Source organism: Silene latifolia, chromosome 3 (genome assembly GCF_048544455.1).
Source record: "Silene latifolia isolate original U9 population chromosome 3, ASM4854445v1, whole genome shotgun sequence".
NCBI classification, from domain to species: Eukaryota; Viridiplantae; Streptophyta; class Magnoliopsida; order Caryophyllales; family Caryophyllaceae; genus Silene; species Silene latifolia.
In genome coordinates this window covers 128,732,987-128,756,108 of record NC_133528.1, presented here as the reverse complement: position 1 = coordinate 128,756,108, position 23,122 = coordinate 128,732,987, and the positions used below count along the sequence as shown (strand labels likewise).

The 23,122-nt window shown below is 43.0% G+C and overlaps 1 protein-coding gene across 1 annotated transcript; it reads left to right on the top strand.

Annotated features, from left to right (window-relative positions):
- Positions 1–247: 247 nt before the first annotated feature.
- On the top strand, positions 248–21,709 carry LOC141648012 (putative CoA ligase CCL8). The gene is made up of 17 exons (XM_074456421.1): positions 248–524; positions 2,115–2,284; positions 2,653–2,865; positions 3,895–4,084; positions 4,165–4,253; positions 4,390–4,459; positions 4,543–4,595; positions 4,722–4,829; positions 5,193–5,291; positions 5,464–5,556; positions 5,670–5,747; positions 6,216–6,317; positions 6,495–6,585; positions 20,186–20,259; positions 20,641–20,820; positions 21,345–21,398; positions 21,505–21,709. Exons 1-17 carry the CDS (start codon positions 377–379, stop codon positions 21,550–21,552), a joined length of 1,860 nt encoding a protein of 619 aa, XP_074312522.1. The 5' UTR covers positions 248–376; the 3' UTR covers positions 21,553–21,709.
- Positions 21,710–23,122: the final 1,413 nt, after the last annotated feature.

Genomic DNA, 23,122 nt, shown 5'->3' with positions numbered 1-23,122 from the left:
CAGTACACACATGAAGAAGAAGAAACTATTAAGAAGAAAACAAAATACACAAATTCTCATTGAAGACATGACATATCCGTCACAAGCTTGTGACGGATACCACTTTACCTCACAATGTACCCACTTTTTCTCTCTCTGCAACACTATTCATGTGGTCCCCTTTCTCCACTAACCCATTTTGTTACCATTTTATCTCACAAAATATCCGCCACAAATGGTAACCCGTCACAAGGGAGACCAATTGAACAAAATATAGATCAAGTGCCAATTAACAAAGAAATCAAAGAGATTAAGTAGCAAAGTGAAATAGAAATAGCATTGAATGTGACGTTGGTTGTTTGGTGGTAGTAAGTTAGCTACAGAATACAAATAGTTGATGGGAACATTTAATAGTCTCTATATACATATTTCACCATTAAAGTCTCGTCTTCTTCTCAAATACCACCGCCCATGTCACCATTATTGTTATTCTTCATCTTTCTCTCTTCATTTCACGTCTCTCTATCATCATCATCCTTTCTCCAGTAAGTTAACTTATTTTTTATTCTTTCATTTTTGCACGTTATTTGTTCGACGAATTGTCTGATTGATTTTATTGACTCTGCTTTTTTTTTTTTTATATGTTTTTCTTTGGATTTTTATTGCTTTATTGCATGTGGGTATTTTAATTTTAATTGGGATTTTGTATTATGTGTTGGAATTTATTGTTGATCGTCTCATTTTTAGTTGTCTTGATAGTTTTGAGATTTGAGCTTAGCTGGTAAATACTCGCTTTGTCAATAGTTTACGTTTACTTATGTCGCGAGGGAAAATATAGCAAATGTAAACTATTGATCACGACAGAGCGAGTATATGATTTATGAAGGTGGTAGTTAATGTTAGAATTTGGAATTCGGATTTGCATGTTGGTACTCCCTACAAATCAACCAGGGTTTTTTGTTTAAGAAAATTCTCTTTGGGAATTGGGATATATGATCAGTAAGCCATATGATGTACTGAGTAGTTAATGAAGCATACTATGAAATGAGCTTAATGAAGGTAGCAAATTGAGGTTTGTCTTTGTATTAGATGACGCCATTAATGGCGACTATCAAACTTCTCCTGGAAAACTAGTGGCAATATTATGAACCGTTAGACACAATTGCCAGTAGCTGAAATTCTCGATTTATATTGTTATGATTTGAGTTTGGTGCTCCACCAGTATCAACTTTGAGTGTTTATTTCACTAAATTCATGTGGATATACATTGTAAAATTTGTCACATTTTTATTGTTGTATTATTTTCTATCATCCTTTTGATAACAGTTGTAGTTATATTCTGAGGTAATATCTTTCAAATACGACGTTGTATGATCACATAAGTCAAATGAGGATTTTATAAATGAGTTAGAGAGGGTATATATACAGAGTTAAGGAAAATGAAATCCTTGTGGCACATTGATAAATGAATTCCACCATTCTCTAGGGGTAGTTAATGGACAGAGGGAGGAACACTGAACTCGTTGTAGCGTATTGATAGCTAGTCTATTTTGACCTTCACAGTGCTGTACTATGTTAATCATGGTTGGGGGTTTAATTTCACTATGGGACATATGTTTGCTTCAAGGCAAATATTGTTCGAGACCGTTTCACTGAGAGACCGAACTAAGCATAGATTAACTAAATGAGAAATATTAGATCTTAAGGAAGTATTTTGGTTGATCTCATAATGAGGTTGCGTCACAAAGAGTTATATCTATGATCACTACTTTGCTTCATAATTATGGTTACCGAATTCGCTCGTTGCCCTACGAATCGCAAATTGTTAAAAGCGAATTCTATTATGTTGCTTACTGAAAATACATATAACACACATTCTATAAGAGCGAATCGCGAATTGGTAGGGACAGTCATAGCGAATTCGGCAACCATGCTTCATATGTATCATGGCAGGATTTCTTATTCTTCCTTGGATTTGCTTAACTAGCAATTGATGAATGTTAGCGCTTCTTTGCAGTGGCGTACATTTTGCCAGCTTTGTTCTACTAAATGTCTTTCTCCTTAAAATATCGACTTACTTTTCTTTGAGACTCTTGTCGTGTCATCTAATGGAACCCCTTAATAATTTTCTACAGCGTCAACGTCAAGTTCATTCATGGAAGTGGTGAAAGCGGTAGCAAAGCAGGGGTCTGCAGCTAGTAATAGTATCGCCCTTAGAGCTGATAAAAAGAGTTACAGCTACCGCCAAGTCATCCAGTCCGCACAGAGAATATCCAGTCTTTTGTGTACAAGTGCCTCCGATAGCGTAAGTTAAACATGCTTCAACAGATACCAAGTGTGTTAATTATAAATCACCCTTGTCAGACTGAAATAAGAGGGCTTCAATATATCTCGTTTATGATGATCGTAATTGCGCCCAAACAAAACAGGTTTCTGTTAAACACAATTTGCAGAAGACGTCAATTAATTGTTTGACTTTGACATCTTTATGCAATTCTTTCACTAAGATCAGCTGTTGATACGTGTGTATATAGATACTTATAGATTCTATGCGAAGCAATTGTATAGAGCGCTTAGTGGTGGACTGGTGCATATATGTTTTGCTGATCAATTTTATCTTCTGTCTAAAAATTTGGACAGTCTTTGATATATTCATCTCTTGAACTTATTCAGGCTTCCGGAGGAATACAAGTTGAACATTCTTCAGTGCCTGGGGATGGCGGCAAGGCCTATTCATCTCCTGATGGTATTCGAGTGGGGATTGTTGCTAAACCTTCCGCTGAGTTTGTTGTGAGTGTGCTTGGAACATGGCTGAGTGGAGGAGTAGCTGTTCCACTTGCGCTGAGCTACCCAGAGGCTGAACTTCTGCATGTCATGAAAGATTCGGTTAGCGCTTTAACCGCCTTCCTTACTATTATAAGACACCATATCATTCCTTCGGCCATATCACGCCTCTAGTGTATGTCAAAAGTACTAAAATGCTCTAGCTCCAACATCCGAGCCTTTTGCATAGAAACCAAATAGCACAGAGAAAATGTTGTCCTTAGTCCCTTACCGACGAAGCTAGAAGATCATGCTAGAATCTACTTTATGACTTCCCTTATCAATTATGACACTTCTGCTTTCATGCTAGAATCTACTTTATGACTTCCCTTATCAATTATGACACTTCTGCTTTCATGCTAGAATCTACTTTATGACTTCCCTTAATTTATATCCCAAATCTTATCTATACTTTCAATCCTAATGTCCGTGAAATTCTGATATGTTTATTGTTTAATAGCCTGTTACGATATGTGTTCCACAGTTCCACTTGTGAGTCTTCCACAATCCACATTGACAAAAAGAAGATGCTTGATTACTTTATACACAAAAGAGCTTTTCCTTCCATTTATAGCTGGTTGTGAGATAGAATCTTCTTCGGGTTATGAAGTGAACTTTGTCTTGTTAATGGATGTGACCAAAACTCGTTCTATATGGAATTTAGAGCCGTGCCGTGTTTCCTCCTCTCATTGTCAATTAGTTCTAGAGTTCTATGTCTAGAACTTCATTTAGGCTTGTGATTAGGCTCTCCCTTCTCCTTGCAAGCATAGGGTAAAATTTTGGTTTTGGCAACGGTCGCGGTATTTGCTGTCACGACCTAATCTTGTAAAATAAGCCAATGTTGCCTCAAAGCACGGTAGTCATGATCTTAAAAACCTTTGTAAAATGATTATGGGTGTTGCAGCCTTGATTTAATACCCTGCTTGTGAGTGCAGCCCAAACCTGTTATAGGTAGAATGTCACATTCTCACATTCATAGTTATATGGCTTTACGTCCAAAAGGTGATTTTAGCTTTTATAGCGATGGTTATTGTCTCTGATTCTTTTGCTGATATTTTCAAGAAACTAAACATTTTCATATTTTTGTATTAGGATGTGTCCATGGTATTGAGTACTGAAGACCATCAGGAGCTTATGCAAACTATTGCTACTAAAACTGCTGCCAAGTTTTCACTGATTCCTCCTGTTCCGAGTATTACACCAGACACAGAGACAACAGCTGATGGTCATTCTGAAAGTGGCGGATCAAGTCTGAATGCGCTCGAAATGGCAACAAATATAGGTGTCTGTTTGTATTCAGAGCCCCGTTTTTTGTGCTCCAATATTTGCAGTAATTAATGCTCTTTGACACCCGAATCACAGGGGCGAAGGCAGCTCTAGTTATTTACACCAGTGGAACAACGGGTAAACCTAAAGGTGTTATTCACACGCACCAAAGCGTTTTAGCCCAGGTACTCCTCCAAGTTTCTGTTCATTCTCATATATAGGCTGGAGGCTATTTGATGTTTTATGTATTTGTAGGTGGTACCTTCATTGAGTAATGTTAATTATTGCTTGCTTAATGACTGCAAACTATCATTCTTGTAGGTTCAAATGTTGAAAGAAGCTTGGGGATACTCGTGTTCCGACCATTTTTTGCATTGTCTACCACTGCATCATATCCTTTTTGTATGCCTTAGTTAAATCATACGTTTGATCTCTTCTTTGCAAACTTGTGTGTATCCTTAACCATTGCCTCACATGTCCATGGTCTATTCAATGCTCTACTTGCTCCTCTTTATGCGGGTGCCACTGTAAGTATTGTTGATGCTATATTTAAGAATTTAGGAACTTCATTTTGCTGAGGCCTGTGAGTTGAGTGCTACGATTTTGCCATAATATGACCTTTTCAGCACTATTTACAACTGTCAACACTGTAGGTTGAGTTTATGCCAAAATTTAGTGTCAGTGGCATCTGGCAAAGATGGCGTGAATCATACCCGACAGATGAGACTCATGTTGATAGTGCCGTTACTGTGTTTACTGGAGTAAGTCTCTTGATCTTGAATTTCTTCTTGTTAATTGGCAGAGTATAAATGATTCTGTTTGATTACAATTTTCTTTTGCTATTTTATTGGGCTTTCACGCGTGAGGTAGACTGGATTAATTAGATAATATGTTTCTTCCCAGTGCCATGAATGTTAATGAACATACATCTCGAGAAAGTATAGACTAGAGTGTGCCAAACTCTTGTGTTACATGGCATTAGCATGTCAGGTGTTAGGGTGTTGCTGCAAAATTTATCTTGTTATTCCTCAACAGAAAGATTAATTTGACAAAAGTTCTCCAGCAAATTTCGGAGCATCTTTCAAAACCAAGATTGTGACAATGTCAAATGTTTTCCTGTGTAGGTTCCAACAATGTATACTCGGTTAATACAGGGTTATGAAGCAATGCAGCCAGATATACAAGTTATATCAGCCTCAGCTGCTAGCAAGTTGCGCCTCATGGTATATGCGATCATTATTCCTTTCATTATTAAAGCAACGCTAAGAAGTATTTATAATGTTGTCTTCTTCACGCAAGCGGTTACCATTTGACCACTTGTGTTACACATCTGAGCTTTGCTATTCCCAAAGAACAGAGGAGTTAATTATAAAACAATATTTTACTGTCTCCCAGATGTGTGGTTCCTCTGCACTCCCTTATCCTGTCATGCAGCAGTGGGAAACTATTACAGGTCATCGTCTTCTGGAACGCTATGGCATGACAGAGGTTAGCTGTCGAAGTACTCTTTAAATCCTGTATACCTTGTACTGTGATTTAAGAATTAGTAAATGTATACTTGACCACAATGATTTCTGTTGACTGTTGTCATTTATGTGTAGTTTGTTATGGCACTTTCAAATCCCCTGGAAGGTTTAAGGAAAGGTGGGACTGTTGGCAAACCACTTCCTGGAGTAGAGGTTAGCAAGATACTATCTGGTCACCTGTAAGATTGTAATACATATGTATGTAATTTCTTGTCTACTACGGTAATGCTAAGTACCCGCACCTAAACTTCATTTCATACAGATCAAAATCTCCCCTATTCTTTGGCTTTGAAATATGATCTAATTAAGTGAATGGGGCACTAAATTTTCTGCTCTTCTTGAGCTGTGAAGTAGAAGTCAATCAATGCAATTCTCACTTCAATTTTGATTTATCGGTCAACAACTTTTAGTAAGAACAGTTGTAAGGCTGCATACATCTGACTCACTCTTTAGGGCAGTGGGTTAATGTTATGCTTTATTACTCCTACCATTCTAATTTCCAAATAGTTTCTCTACTGGTTTTTGATTGGAGATATGATGTTTTTCGGACCTCCTACAGATGTCGAAATTATCCTCGACAATTTATCTTCTTTACTCAGAAGATTATTTTTTTGTCGACAGGTCAAAATCATTGCAGAAGATGATAGTGGGAATTCAACAGATGTCGGAGAGCTTTGTGTGAAAAGCCCTTCTTTGTTTAGAGAATATTGGAAATTGCCTGAGGTATGTGGTTAGTTCAAAAACTGCTTATAACTGATATTCAGTTTAGAAATTTCGCCCCCCTTCCCACTATTTTTATTCCTTTTCATGTAGATTTTATAGTAAAAGCTCTTTTTGCCAATCTGGATCAATAAATGGTTGCTTTATATTTGTGCTGGTTTTCATAAATATTACTTGTAGGTGACAAGAGGCTCATTTACCGATGATGGTTTTTTCAAGACGGGAGATGCTGTAACTATGGATGGGGATGGTTACTTCATAATATTGGGAAGTAAGTTCCTTCGATCTACAGCTAATTTTCTATAGATGGTCATTTTAAAATACACGGCATAATGTGTTGTTTCAGCTCAGCTGGCCTTCGTTGGAAAGGTCTTTTTATTAGAAAAGAACATTTTCATGTAAATTTCTGTTTTAAGTTTTATTTCTGCTAGCTATTTTACTTGAGGAAACTACTTCTTCTAGTACTACACAGGCACATCTAGGTATAGTGGTGTTATAAACTTCGTTGTTAGGGTACAACTTACAAGTACCTGATAGATATGTCTGGCATAACGTAGTATATACCAATTACAATTACTCATGACCAAACATCCTCCGAAGCCAACCATTTGGGGTTATTATGTTAACTCTATAACTTAATTATCCAACCTTTAGTCCAAGTTTTACTCCCCCCTGACAGTTTGTTTGATACTACCATCGTTTTCGCATTTGCTTATATTGTTGTTTATAGTGTCAGCATCATTCGTATGGTTAGGTGGTTATTTGAGGTCTTCTACCTTTCAAAAAAATGTCCATTGCAGTTTCTCTTTGATATTAACTAGTATAGACCATGTGCAATGCATGCACATTACATAGAGTTTTACTTTTTAGCATACTTCTAGATTTCAAATTGAACTTATTAATCTTTTTTTATTTGAGAAACAAAAAAATTAAAACTGCTAAATTAATAAAAATAATTGAGTAATGTCATGAAATGTGTATTTTAATGATTTTTTTTTTTTGGATATTCTCACTTGTACCCCTCAGCTTTTTCATTTTCTAAGGCGTACCCCTCTTTTTTTGCAAAAAAAAACTTTGACCGTCAATAACTCTCAGTTACAGTTCAGAATACGATAAACATTTTTGTCAAATTGATCGTCTTTACGAGCTCTTCAGTTTGAAAAAAAAAATTCACCGACGTCTAAACTCGTAGCCGGGAATTATGGTCGGTCAAAGTTTATTCGTTAAAAAAACTTTGACCAACCATAACTACCGACTACGAGTTCAGAAAGCGGTGTTTTTTTTTTCAAATTCAAGGCCTTTACAAGATAATTGGTTTGAAAAAAAAATAGGGTTATTTAATGACAATTGTTCCGGGTGTAATTCCAGAGCAGTTATTTGTTACCACCCGTGCTTGTAGAATGACGTCTTTGGTTGAATCCTCCTTTCGGTCTCCTGAAACAATGAACAAACTGAGGGCTCGGCTTTGGACCGAGCGAACTCACTCCGACGCTCAAGTCAGTAAACTTAAAGAGAGAAGTTGTTGTTACTTGGCGAAGTATATTTTGTAGAGAGATAAGGAAGATATTACCAGATGAATAGTGATTCTTAGGTTAAATTGTGGATCCTCTCCTCAATGAGAGTTGAGGAGTATTTATAGACTTTCACCTTTTGTCACGTAGTGGCCAAGTGGCCAAGTGGCTAGCAGGTGGAAAGACTGATCTACCCTCGGCCGAGGAACCCATGGCAGGCCGGCGGGGTCTGTTGACTCCATGCCGAGGGGTCTTGGATATGAGTTCGCGGATATGTGCCCCGGCTGGCTAGTTGCCGTGGCCGAGACCCAAGAGACAGTAGACAGTCTGCGTCGGTTAAATTTGTCTAAGTCGTTGACTTGTTTGTGGATATCTTTGACCTTGCTCAATATGTTGACTCGGTCAGAGGGTGCAGAATATGCCCCATCAATTTGCCCCCAGCGTAGTCTATGCCGTGGTATGGGCTCCGATGTATGTTGAGCGTATATTCTGCGTAAGTCAAAATTTTCTTTCTCGGCCTCTTCTACCTCGGCTTGGTTCTGCTTAGGCCGTACCATATCCCCCCTCCACATGGATGTGTAAAGGACATCCGATGTGGAAAAAAGTGACGCCGGCCGAGACCCGGGGTTGAGAGTCTTAGGTTGTTTTTGATTGCCCCGTGCGTGCTACCTAGCTTGGTTGATCATGTGGCGGCGGAGAAACGATACTTTAGGAATTTGTTGAGGCGGATGGATAGCGAAAGAGATATGAAGGGCGTGTTGAAGACGCTTGTCACATTGCATTGATTGACGTTCAACTTTTGCAACGATTGACATTCCGTGGTTGCATGTCCGACACGTGTCCGTTCGATTGGTGACGTTTCATGGGTCAGTGCCCTGATTGGTCCTTCTTCATGGGCTTTCCCCATAAATAGGGCGATTAGTCCCCAAATTGGCCACCAATTTCATTTTCTCTAAAAATTTTCTTCTCTAAACTTTCAAGGGCTTTCTTTCTTCTAATCTTGAGTCGTTACTTGGCTAGTGCTTTTCTTCAAGGTAAACAAACGAATTTTTCTCAATCTCTTATTTTGTTAGGTAATTGTTGCTACCATGTCTTCTGCGATCTGGGACCTAGAACCGTGCGCCGGGGGTTCCCCGTCGCGTCTTGATGAAGAGGAGGCATCGGCCGCCGTCCCGCTAAGGTCCGGGGGTCCTAGGTCTCCTTCTCCCGAAGTTGACCCGAAAGTTTTGGAGGGTTGGGAGGATGATGACGAAGGCGATGAAGACTTTGATGATGACGGTGAGAAAGGATTCCTCCCGTGATGAGAGGCGCGTCTCCTGGATCACGGCGAGGCTGCGTGACGGCCTTGGCCGTGCCTGGACCAATAAATTTGCCGATTGTTCGGTGGAACTCTTTTCGAGGGTCATTTCTCTTTTGGTGAGGGGTACAAAATTGTTGTCCCTGGGGAGGGTCGGGCGATCTTTGCCCTCCCCCGGGTCATATCGGCGTATATATCAGGCACCTGGAGTATGGGCTTCGGTTTCCTTTGAATGAATACGTCACGGCCATCATCAAAGCTATGAACGTCGCGTGGCTCAACCGCATCCGTTGGCCATTAGGACGATAGTTGGCTTTGTGTGGCTCTGTCTCTTTAAGGGGAGGCCCTACGTTAACTTATTCCGCCGGCTTCATCATCTTGGCCATCGACCCCGGTAAAGTGGGGTGGTACAGCGTGCAGATGGAGTCGGGCTACGTTTCCGTTGATAAGCTTTCCTCCTGCAAGGACCGGAAAGAGCGGTGGGTGTACGTTAAGGTCTTGGGATGACTATCCGCCGCCGGTCCTTCCAAAGCCTGAAGTCGACTTGCGGTGCGAGTAAGGGGAGCGTGAAAAATGGGTCTCCGGAGTCGGCTCAAGATGGACGCCGATGGGTTCCTCTTAATGCGGATGAGGAGCGGGCGTCTGTTGTTTGATCTTTGAGAAGGGATGGGTGCCCCAGGCTCGGATTATTCTTCGAGGATGAGGCGCTTTGCTGCGCGTCGGCCTCATCCTACCCTCGAACCAGGGTGAGTAGGGTCGGTGTGAGGCCCATCTTCGCTTTGTTATGCTCCTGTTTTTAGAGCTTTGTTTTACTTCTTTTATGTGACTCTTGTCTGGTTTCTTGCACCCAGGTTTGGCCGAGGATCATGCGGGGGGGACCTTGAAGAGGTTAGGGCTTGATAAGGACGGGAAGGTCGTTCGGCGGCGTCCTCGGTGTGACGCGCATGATCGTGGACGGCTCCCAACGAACTCATGGACAAGCAAAAGGCACCGGATCCGTGTGGCTCAACACGGGTTCTCGGAGCGTCTTAGAAGAGAAAACCAAAGCGGCGTCGGCCGGCGACGTTGATCCCAACTCCCTCTCCAACCCCAACGGTTCAGAAGGAGCATGTGGAGGTCGTCGATATTACCGCGGAGGTGGTGATCGTTGCGAAGGGCCCTCCTCCTCCAAAGAAGAGAAAGAACCACCGCCGCCTACCGTTGGGGGAAAGAATGATTCGCCGGTCCTTCATCTAAGAAGATCCAGACCATACGGACCTAACCCGTGGTTCGGACTTAGTCGGTTCATTATGCATTCCCGATGACGAGACTCTCGGATGTGTCGATGAATGTTGACATGGATCTTATTGTGTGAATTTTTTGTAGATTCGCGTCGTCGGCGTACGCCGTTCTCACGATCGACAATTAGAGAAGCGGCTGAAAAGGCGGGTGATAGAAATGTCACCGTTGACTCCTTACTCCGAGAAGGTTCCCCCGCCGAGCTTGTGGCGGAGGGTGCGAGATTATATAAGAGGTCACGAAATGGACTCAACTAGCCGGTTCCCACATTATGGAGCAAGAAAAGGCTATGGCCTAAGCTGGGCCATTGATCGAACGGCTTAAGCTTGATCTTTTCGCGCGCGAAGGGGAAGCGGGAAGGCTAAGCTTGACCTCCTTCTTTGCACGAAAGCGTGTGGAGGAAGGCGAGAAAAGTCGCTATTAGTAGAGAGGGCCAAAGTTGAGGTTTCTTGATGCCACCGCCGCCAAGTTCTTTGGAGGAGCGGGACGGTATAAGGGCGATTCTGACGTCGTTGTTGCGAAGAGGGAAGAATGGAGGGAAATGTATTTGGCTCGATCGGAGGCACATAGGGACACAAGGGCTATCCTTGCCCAAAGGGAGAAAGATATTGAGATGCTTCAAACTCGGATCATCCCTAACATGTGCGCCCGATTAGGGACCAGGAGGAAGCGACCAGGGAGGCAATCAAGAAGCTCATTCTGAAGGCTCCTTCCCGTGGGAAAAATTTGACCACTGGATGAGATGGCCGATCTTTGCGGAAAAAGCGGCTGCGAAAAGGCGGAGGCGGCGAAGGCGGCTCGGATAGCCGAGGCCAAGGCGGCCTACGATCGAAAGTGAAGGAGGCCAAAGAGGAGGCTGAGAGGCTAAAGGCACGTGAAAATGACGAGCTTTCCTCTGGGGCCGGCCACCGAAGATGATCTTTGCTTCTGCCGATGGTGGGCGATGCCGGCGTAGGGAGACGGGCGGTCGTCACCGGACTCACCCAAGATCTCGGATAGCTTTAGGCGTTCGGGGCCAACTATTGAGCCTTTCCTCCCTGCCATCTTTTGGCGCTTCAAATGTCATGTCTGTAACCTTTTGTTTTTCTTTTCCTTGTTTTTGTAAAACTTTGGTAGGTTGCGTTTTGGCTTATCCCTATGGGGACGGTAGTCGTCCGTATTCTTCTCATTTGTAACTTTGTTATCATTTTTAATAAGAGTTTGCTTATTTTGCCTGCGCTCGTAGAGGTCTTCTCTTGTCTTCTTGCGTTATTAATTGAGCGCTTTTTCATTTTTACCTTCGGCTTGGCGAGGCGGCTAGAATGCGTATCTCAACTGCGTTTAACGTCTTTTTCTTGAACATGTTAGCATGTTGGTCGCTTCCTCTTTCACTCTCGGTCTAGCCGAGGCGTCGGAATTGCGCTTCCCAACCGCCGTTGTAAACATGTTAGCGTATCGACCGTTGTGTCCTCTGCCGCCCAGGCCTTCGGTTGGCCGAGGCGACTAGAGGTTACTGGTAGCGACAACGTATGTTAGCGTATCGACCGTTGTGTCCCCTGCCAGGCCTTGGTTGGCCGAGGCCCAGGGGTTCTGGCGCGGCAATTTCGTTAAGCGTATCGACCGTTGTGTCCCCTGCCAGGCCTTCGGTGAGCCCAAGCGACTAGAGGTTCTGGCGCGACAACAGTATGTTAGCGTATCGACCGTTGTGTCCCTGCCCGGACCTTGGTGAGCCGAGGCGACTAGGGTTCTGGCGCGACAGCGTCAGATCTGTCAATCTGCGTTGTAATGATCTGCCGTGGCGTCTACTTCCTGGTAGTGACTATGGGGGGGAAATGAACACTTTGATGGAAAACTTGGACGATTCTTCATTAGATATAAACATGCGTTGGGGTGCCAACAAATGTTTTGGACACCTCCGCCGCTACACAAAGTATTTCCTGAGATTGTCGGTGTTCCAATGGCTCATCAAAGGCACACCCTCCATGTCGGTCAACCCCAGGTATGTACCGCCTCATTTCTTCAACCACTTTGTAGGGACCCTCCCGGTTGGCGTTAGTTTACCATGAATGTTTCCTTTGTTGGTGGCGGCCGACTTTCTTAGGACTAGGTCCCCTACTTTTAAATCCCTCTTGTGGACTCTCCGGTTGTAGGCTCTTCTCATTCGGTTTTGGTATCTTTGCCAAGTTGAGGCGTCTTTGTATCTCGGCTTTCTTCGACCGTGTCTAGGGAGGTTCTTAAACCTTCCTCATTTTCAACCGGGTTAAAGGTCGCCGTTACGAATGTCGCACCGTTGCTTCAATTAGCGGGGCGCCGGACCCTGAGACTAAGTGGAACAACCGTACCGTTGCTTCTTTCTCCGTGGTTCTTAGGGACCATAGGGCCTTGGGTAGTTCATCGACCCCATCTTCCCTTCAGGTCTTCAACTGTCTTCTTCAAACCGTTAGAGGATTGTTTTATTGGGCGTCGACGTCGGCTGTCCAGTTGCTCGTGGGTGTGACAGAGAGGAGTATGCAAATTTGATACCAAGTTCCTCCCGGCCCATCATTATTGTGTCACTCCAAAATTCTCGGCCGTGGTCAAATACCATGACTTGGGTAACCCAAAACGAGTTATGACATTTTCCCAGTTACCTTTCTCACGCCGTGGTCTTGGCCGGTACCGCTACGGCTTGAACCCATTTGGTGAAGTAGTCAACGGCGACAATCAAGAATTTTCTTCCTCCGGATGCGTTGGAAATGGCCCTAGATCCATCCCCCACTTTGTGCAAAAGGAAGGGGACTAAGTGTCGGTTGAAGGTCTCGGGATGGCGCGTGTATCACCGGAGCATGCATCGGACAATTTGTTGCACTTTTTGGTTTTGGCTCTCGGAATCCTCAGCATGGTGGGCCGAAGTAGCCGGCTCGGAGAGCTTTGTGGGCTAGTGTTCTTGCCCCCGTGATGACCGCCGCATGCCTTCATGAATTTACATCGAAGTAGCTCGCGTCGGTTGGGCCGACGACGCACTTCAAGAGTGGCCTTATCACGGACCTCCTGTATAATTCTCCTTCAAACACCAAGTATCTTGCTGCGATCCTCTTTATCTTCTCGTGAGAGATCTGCGGTCCTCCGTAACTCATTCATCGGTTTGTACTTCATTATCGGAGTCATCCACGTCGTCTCGGCCTCTATGTCGCCCACCATGCCGACGGTCTCGGTAATGCTTTTGGCATTCCCGATGTCCACCAAAGACGGTTCGACGATATTCTTGATGGTTGACCGCAAGCTTTGAGAGTGCGTCGGCTCGGTTGTTCTCGGACACGGGAATGCGTTGTATCTTGAAGGATTTCAACTTTGAAGTGTCGGCTTTTACCCTTTCCAGGTATCTTACCATCCCGTCGTCCCGAGTCTCGTATTCTCCTCGATTTGATTAGCCACTAAAAGTAAATCATTTTCAAAATGATGTGCTCCGCCCGCGACCTAGCTAGCTCGACTTCGGTTATCACCGCCTCGTATTCGGATTCGTTGTTTGAGGCCGAGAAGGTAAATTTCATGGCGTACTCAAACTCGTCCCCGTTTGGGGTGATGATAAGTATCTTGGCTCTGAGCTGTTCGTCGTGGAGGACCCGTCGGTGTATACCTCCCATACTCCGGGTTTCGCTCTTCTTGGTATGTGCACTCGGCCAGAAATGCGCGTGCTGTCCATTTATCGATGGCCTCGGCTTGTCGAATGCCGGTAGGGATAGCTCTCTTGCCCGTTTGATGAGCTGCGGATTGCTCAAATTTTTCCAATGCTTTCTCCAATGGTTGGTCGGTTAAGACCGTCACGGATGTGCGTCGAAGTAGGGTTTCGATTTCCTTGCGGCGGCGACGACAAAGAAAGGTCGCTTTTTCAATCAGCGGGTAATTTCTCTCGGCGGGCAACGGCGGGCAACAACGTATGGTGACAAAGTAGATTGGTCTTCTTTGTTGTCCTCTTCTCCGACGACGATTACGACCGGCCAGGTGGCGAGGTAATCTGCTATGTCGGATATAGCGTCTCCCCAAGATCGGCACAGACGGGGTTGGGAGAGTCGGAGATGAGCTTTCGATCTGGACCCGGACTAAGTCGAACCACGAGTTAGGTCCGTACCGGTCTGGATCTTCTTAGATGAAGGATCGGGTGAATCATTCTTTCCCAAATCGGTAGAAGCCGCGGTGGTTCTTTTCTCTTCTTTGGAGGAGGAGGGCCCTTCGCAACGGTCACCACCTCCGCGGTAATATCGACGACCTCCACATGCTCCTTCTGGACCGTTGGGGTTGGAGAGGGAGTTGGGATCAACGCCGTCGCCGACACGGACGCGCTTTGGTTTTCTCTTGGCACGCCTCCGAGAACCCGTGCTTGAGCCACCGCGGATCCAAAGGTGCCTTCAACGGCTTGTCCATGAGTTCGTTGGGAGCCGAGTACGATCATGTGCGTCGGCCGAGGACGCCGCCGAACGACCTTCCCGTCCTTATCAAGCCCTAACCTCTTCAAGGTCCCCTCGAGACGATCCTGCCAAACCGGTCTCGAAAGAAACCGACAAGAGTCACATAAAAGAAGTAAAACAAAGCTTTAAAAATTGGAGCATAACAAAGTAAGATGGGCCTCACACCGACCCTACTCACCCCGGTTGAGGGCGGTATGAGGCCGACGCAAAAGCAAGCTCATCCTCGAAGAATAATCCGAGTCGGGGCACCCATCCCTTCTCGAAGATCAAACAACAGACGCGCCGCTCCTCATCCGCATTAAGAGGAACCTACCAAGTCCCATCTTGAGGTGACTCCGGAGACCCATTTTTCACGCTCCCCTTACTCTCGCACCGCAAGTTGACTTGGTCTTTGGAAGGACCGGGCGGCGGATAGTCATCCCAAGACCTTAACGTACACCCACCGCTCTTTCCAGTCCTTGCGGAGGAAAGCTTATCAACGGAAACGTGGCCCGACTCCATCTCGCACGCTGTACCACCCCACTTTACCGGGGTCGATGGCAAGATGATGAAGCCGTGAAATAAGTTAACTCGTAGGGCCTCCCCCTTAAAGAGACAGAGCCACACAAAGCCAACTATCGTCCTAATGGCCAACGGATGCGGTTGAGCCACGCGACGTTCATAGCTTTGATGATGGCCGTGACGTATTCATTCAAAGGAAACCGGAGCCCATACTCCGGTGCCGATATATACGCTGGATATGACCCGGGAGGGCAACAGACCGCCTGACCCTCCCCAGGGACAACAATTTTGTACCCCTCACCAAAAGAGAAATGACCCTCGAAAAGAGTTCCACCGGAACAACTGGCAAATTTATTGGTCCAGGCACGGTCAAGGCCGATCATGCGAGCCTCGCCGTGATCCAGGAGATGCGGCCTCTCACACCAGGGAGGAATCCTTTCCTCACCGTCATCATCAAAGTCTTCATCGGCTTCGTCATCATCCTCCCAACCCTCCAAAACTTTCGGGTCAACTTCGGAGAAGGAGACCTAGGACCCCTGGACCTTAAGCGGGACGGCGGATGCCTCCTCTTCATCAAGACGCGACGGAACCCCCGGCGCACGGTTACTAGGTCCCATCGATCGCCAGAAGACATGGTAGCAACAATTACCTAACAAAATAAGAGATTGAGAAAAATTCGTTTGTTTACCTTGAAGAAAAGCACTAGCCGAAGTAACGACTCTGAAGATTAGAAGAAAGAAGCCCTTGAAAGTTTAGAGAGAAGAAAATTTTTAGAGAAAATGAAATTGGTGGCCAATTTCAGGGACTAACTCGCCTATTTATAGGGGGAAAGCCCATGAAGAAGGACCAATCAGGGCATGACCCGTGAAACGTCGGCCAATCAAATGAACGACACGTGTCGGACATGCAACCACGGAATGTCAATCGTTGCAACAATTGAACGTCAATCAATGCAAAAGTGACCAAGCGTCTTCAACACGCCCCTTCATATCTCTCTCGCTATCCATCTTCCTCAACAAATTCCTAAAGTATCTGTTCTCCGCCGGCCACATGATCAACCAAGCTAGGTAGCACCGGCCGGGGGCAATCAAAAACAACCGGCACTCTCAACCCTGGTCTCGGCCAGCGTCACTCTTTTTTCCACATCGGATGTCCTTTACACATCCATGTGGAGGGGGGATATGGTACGGCCTAAGCAGAACCAAGCCGAGGTAGAAGAGGCCGAGAAAGAAAATTTTGACTTACGCAGAATATACGCTCAACATACATCGAGCCCATACCACGGCATGACTACGCTGGGGCAAATTGATGGCATATTCTCGCACCCTCCGACCGAGTCAACACATCGAGCAAGGTCAAAGATATCCACAAGCAAGTCAACGACTTAGACAAATTAAACCGACGCAAGCGCGGCTGTCGGCTGTCTCTTGGGTCTCGCCACGCAAACTAGCGCCCGGGCACATATCCGCGAACTCATATCCAAGACCCCTCGGCATGGAGTCAACAGACCCCACCGGCCTGTCATGGGTCCCTCGGCCGAGGGTAGATCAGTCTTTCCACCTGCTAGCCACTTGGCCACTACGTGACAAAAGGTGAAAGTCTATAAATACTCCTCAACTCTCATTGAGGAGAGGATCCACAATTTAACCTAAGAATCACTATTCATCTGGTAATATCTTCCTTATCTCTCTACAAAATATACTTCGCCAAGTAACAACAACTTCTCTCTTTAAGTTTACTGACTTGAGCGTCGGAGTGAGTTCGCTCGGTCCAAAGCCGAGCCCTCAGTTTGTTCATTGTTTCAGGAGACCGAAAGGAGGATTCAACCAAAGACGTCATTCTACAAGCACGGGTGGTAACAAATAACTGCTCTGGAATTACACCCGGAACAACAATAATCCATCCTAAGGTCCTCCTTCCCCATTTAATCCATCCTATTAATTATCCCATATTAATCTTATCTTTACTATCATTTAACTTATTTTACACCAGCCCCCATGTTTTGTTGTTGTAACCGGTAAAGCTCACTAATTTGCAGGTTTCTTCTATTTTTTACCCTTTCCTTCTTGTTTCATCTTTCATCTTTGCTTCTTTTTGCATCTTTCTGATTCTTCCCTTCTTCTCTCATCTTTTTGATAATTTTCCCCCCTTGATTTATCTGATCTCCATTTTTTTGCATCTTTTTGGGTAAGCTTTAAGAAATTCAATGGTGGGTTCCTTTTTTTTCTTCTTTTACCCCGAATTTATGACCTTACTTTCATTTCTTCTTCATCCTTCTTCAATTACAATTCTCAATTAATCAATAAAACACATCAACCATTTACTCCCTCCCTTAACTCCTCAAGTCCTCTATAACCAACCACCGACATCCACACCAACACCAAAACCAACAAGCTACGTCATTTTCTTAAATCTGACAACATTAGATCTCGAAATTCTACTCAGCGGCGGCGACGGCGTTCACCAATCTTCCTTTCATGATATGCGGCGGCGATTTCGAGGAGTTTGTGATGGTGGTGCGTGCGGAATTCCTTGTGCGTGAACTCCTGCTAACACGGCGGTTGTTCGGCGATTTTCGCAGCGGAGGAGGTGGTAGAGGGTTCTGGAGGCGCTGGTTTGAGTTTGACGGCGTAGGAGACGGGTTGGGGATGGTATTTTAGGGTTTTCGTCGGGAAAAAAGCGGCGGAGGAAGAGGTAAGGTGGTGGGAAACGGTGGAAGTGGGAGAGGGAGAGGGAGAGGACATGGCGACGGGTTAGTGCCACCATTGATGATGACATGGTTTGATCTGAAGGTCTATGGATCAATGGTAGTAGAAATGGCTGACCTGTATAACATGGAGGGGTTTAATTATTTTGTATTTTAGTTTTTTTTTTTAATTAAAGGATTAAAATGAAAGGGGTGACCTGTGTAACAGGTTGCCCTTCCAGTGTATCAAAATAAGTTAAATGGTAGTAAAGATAAGATTAATATGGGATAATCAATAGGATGGATTAAATGGGGAAGGAGAGGCTTAGGATGGATTATTGTCATTAAATAACCCAAAAAAATATTACCGTTTCCTGAACTTGTAGCAAAGAATTATTGTCGGTCAATGTTTTTTTGTGAAAAACAAGGGGTACACCTTAGAAAAGGAAAACGTTGAGGGGTACAAGTGAGAATATCCCTTTTTTTAACCCCAAAACTAATGATATTATTTTATCAATTTGTAATAATTTCATATAGTTTTTAGCCAACACTTATGATAATTAGTAAATGAATTTTTTATCATAAAACGATCGGAGGCAAATCTTATGCACGGCCAATCTATGCGGATTGTGAGTTTTTGAAGTTTATAAATATTTTAACTTAATAGATTAGGCACTTTTGTAGCTCACAATTAGGGATGGCAGTGGGTCGGGGACCCGACCCAGACCCTGAGGGTCGGACCCTAATGGGTCGGGTATGGGTCTCATTTTTTCAGACCCAATGGGTATGGGTCGGGTATGGGTCTTAAGAAAATATTTCGGGTCCGGGTCCGGGTCTAAGTTATGAGACCCATACCCGACCCTTAGACCCTTTATTAAAAAAAAAAAAAAAAATCACAACTTTGCTGAATTCATACTGGCAGACCGTAGAAACTCAACTAAAGTCTCTTTCTCTTCCCACCTCCCGTAAAGTGATAAAACCCAACCAAACTTTTCTGACAATACCACCACTCCACCACTGACACAAGAAAACCACCACCAGAGCACTGATACGCGACTGGCAACCACCTCTCTAATAGGCGGCGACCGACAGCCACCATTAACGGACCCGACAAATCGGATGGAGACGGCTATCAAGTACGGTATTGATTTTTGGGTTCCGAGTTTGATTCTTTCACATGTATTTGGATGTAAAACTAATTTAGGTCTTCTTTGTCTTTCTTAATCTCTTTGGTATGTATATTGGATTTGGTAGTGTACAATAGAGATTAATAAACTCATAATGTTAAAGTAGTATGATTTTTTTTTTAATATTATAGACCCCATAGCTGTTAATCCTATTACTAAAGTGGCTGAAACTCGGACCATGGTAGACCTGCACCCTACCCTTACCCATAGGGTCCGGGCATGGGTCCTCAAATTTTAGACCCTTGCGGGTCTGGGTCGGGTACGGGTCCAAAGGGAAAATATCGGGTCGGGTCCGGGTCTAGGCGGACCCTACCCAGACCCTACCCATTGCCATCCCTACTCACAATACCTATCGAATAGATTTCAAAAATTAGGTCCAATCCTAGGTTGTTATGTTTTAAACTGGAAAATTTGCAGTTTCACTTAATCTTTTAGTAGATAGGGGATTTCATTATTGAATATATGAACATCATCGAATATTCAAATTTATGCGTCTCAATCTTACGTACATTATGTCAAATACCTTATGTCTTTGCCTTTGTGAGCCGTTGCAATGTATTTTGTGGCTTTATTGCGAACAAATGTTCGTTGGAGTCGCCTAACAAGAATCATCATCTGAATCCGTTTAGTCTCATTCCACCAACACAGGCAAAGGTAAATAAAGAAAGTGAACTAAAATAACATAAAGATGAACGAAACAAGTATGTTGTAGAAGTAAAGCAAAGGAAGAAAAAAAAAGTAAAAACCAAAATTAAAGCGCCAAAATAGGTCTGTAAACTAATAGAAGTAAAAGAAAATTGTTCTTTTGAGTAAAATGGTTAAAAAAATAAAAACTACTCCGTATTATGTTGGCTATTATGTTGGCTATTATCTTGTCAAGCTGTATCAAACACAAATGTTTTGGGCACATTATCTCTCCATTACTGACATCCCTTGTCCTGCTCTGATGTGTTTGTATGTGATTCATTTAACTCATTGTCAAAAAAGGAACAAGTGCTGATATCATGAAGGTTGGTGGTTACAAACTATCTGCATTAGAGATTGAAGCAATTCTTTTAGAGGTGAGTCGTCACTTATATGTTTAAGATTACACTGCATTCGGATATGTAAATCTCTGATAGACGATGTATCAAACCTATAATTAAGCAATTAGCCTCTTAAAAGACGGTCTAATATTAATATAATATGAGACCAACATTTAACTATAAACTCCACCCATGAACCCACTAAATTAAAAGTAATTGTCCCGTTAATCAGGAAATATGGGTCGGTCTCATGATAGTAATATTTTCACTAGGCCACTTTATATAAGAAATGCTTTATTCATTACAACACTGATGAATACTCATCCTAGCATTCATATTCAAATCATTAAAGACTTTGGTGAATTTTAAGGGAACCAACACATTTGATCTTAACACAATTTTTGGCTCCTCGTGTAGCATCCTGCTGTTTCCGAGTGCTGTGTGTTAGGCCTGCCCGATAAGACCTATGGAGAAGCAGTGTGCGCAATAATTGTGCCACGGGAAGAAACAAAGAAGAAACGACAAGCAGAGTCAAAACCTGCTATAACTCTGGAAGAACTCGTCCTATGGGCAAAAGAGAAACTTGCTCCTTACAAGGTATACTACAACATTTTGCTTTTACCATTCTTTGTAGTGCTGCTCTTTTTTCATATTTCCAACACTGAGAGTCCGAGACACCCATGTTATTTTGGTATAGCAAGTCTTCTATAAGACCTTGTTGCTATGAGACTGCCTCTAATACTCGCTACATCCATTTCGATGGATAAGTGTCATTTGTCTTCTTAGTGATGCGAAAAAGGTCAAATTAGGCTTACTTATTGCCAAAGGGGAGCAGTAACAAATATCATACTAAGACAGTTATGCAGGAGTTTGCGAGCACTGTGTTCTCAATCTTCTCATTACTTATTACTTACTCCCCCGTCCCAATAGTTTGTTTGCCTTTGATTAAAATACCCCTGTCTATGAATAAAAAAAGGGTAAATAAACGACTCATACCGTGTCTTGTGTGGCATGTTTATTTGATGAGGTGTACAACATCAAGTGACTTGCTTTGTATGTATACAATTTTCTCGTGTTTCTGTGCATAAACTTATCAGCTACTTTCACGTTTTTTATTGCAGTTACCAACACAACTATATATTTGGGAAAGTTTACCTCGAAATGCCATGGGAAAGGTAAATAACAAATCTGTTTGTTGGAAAAAAATTAAGAAAGTAGCACTATTAGCACTACCTGAGAGGCCGAGACTAAGAAATCCTGTTTAATCTGGCTTAATTTCAGGTAAATAAGAAAGAGTTGAAGAAATTACTAGTTTCTGAGAGCCAGTGAATTAGTTTATAAACTGCAAGGTAATGTAGTTGACAGTAGGTTCATTCTTTGCTTCCGTAGCAGATTACATTGATGACTGGACATTAAACATTGTGATTCGAGACTTCAAAATATTGAGAGAGTTCCCATTTCTATGCAAATGCATTACTTTTTTATACGTTTTCATGCCATTTCTATTTTTGCATCAATGTGAAGGTGTTTCCCACAGCAAATGAATCTATGAGCATCTAGATCAACTGTTAAGGAGTCAATTTAACTTAACCAGAGGTCTCGATTTTCCTTTGATCCTTAAAAGTACAACCGTGGTAAAACTTAAGTGAGCACAATACATTCAAAATATTACAATTTACACATGATACCTTGTTTCACAAAGTGTCGTTCCATTAAGAAAGTTTTCGTCTAATACAACACACCCATGTATCTTGGTTCACAAAGTGTAACTACTTTTTCCTTTTGATCTTGGAATGAATTATAATTGTTTTATATGTTAACTTAGTTTATTTTCTAAGTACTTTTTTTACTTATTGTAGTACCTTTTACGTAGTATTTTTCATTTATCTACCCCTAACTTAAAAAACTCTTAACGTAAGTCTTTGAAAATCTAATCATAAAACACTTCAATTAGTCAAATTTATTTAATTATTAACGATAAATTTGAATATGCAAGAGATGTTTGACGCGTTAAATCACAAATTATCAATCAAATTAATATTTCTTTCATGGTTTTTTCTAATTAATTTTATTTAAGTTAGGGTTTTGGGTTTGTTTACGTGGGTTGTTCAGTGGTGGTTGACGACATGGGTGAGAGTTGACGATGGCATTTGTGGGTGTGGTGGTCGTAGGGTGAGGCGCACGGATAAGAGGGGGTTGTGTGGCAGTGGTAAGGGAAGGGGTGGGTGTGGTGGATGGTCGTAAAGGGGGGCGATGGCCCACAGAGGTCATAAGTTGATGGGAAGGCGAAGGGGGTGGCCGACGGTGGCCAAGGGCCAAGGCTGAGGGCGGTGGGTGGCCATGGGAGGGGTAGTCTTGGTGGCAGGTTGAAGGTGAGTTATGTGTTTTTTTTTCTAATAATGCAATACATGTTCTAACTGATCTCGGCCTGAACCTTACCTAACTCTAAATAACACAGACTGATAAAAGTGGCTAACCGAAATGAACCTGATTGAAATCAAACTGAAACCGAAACTAACATTAACCCCACTAAAACATAAACCGATTCACCTCAATCCAAAAACGAATCGAATAACCCGTTTACCAGGTTTACCAGATCTACTTTATGATGAGCAACCTAACTTTTATTTTGACAACTCAGAACTTTATGATGAGCAACCTATTTAAGTATTTCGGTTATTATTTTAAAATGTCAAGTTTTCAAAATAAAACTAAAATTTTATTAGTTCCTACTATATATATTTGGACATATTATTGGACTAATTTTATTCATAAGACAGCTCAATGTAACAATTTGAGCAAAAATGATTCATCGAACTTGAAATAAATCCATCTTTTCTCAAATGGAGAGGCCCACGTTTTGGTTAGGCCTTCATCATCATCATTCAAAATGTTGTAA

Bases quoted from the DNA above. Each gene is read 5' to 3' on its own strand.
- LOC141648012 (XM_074456421.1), top strand. From the start codon at position 377: ATGGGAACATTTAATAGTCTCTATATACATATTTCACCATTAAAGTCT. The intron at 525-2,114 runs GTAAGTTAACTT...AATTTTCTACAG, and splicing joins TCATCATCATCCTTTCTCCA to CGTCAACGTCAAGTTCATTC. The intron at 5,557-5,669 runs GTTAGCTGTCGA...ATTTATGTGTAG, and splicing joins AACGCTATGGCATGACAGAG to TTTGTTATGGCACTTTCAAA.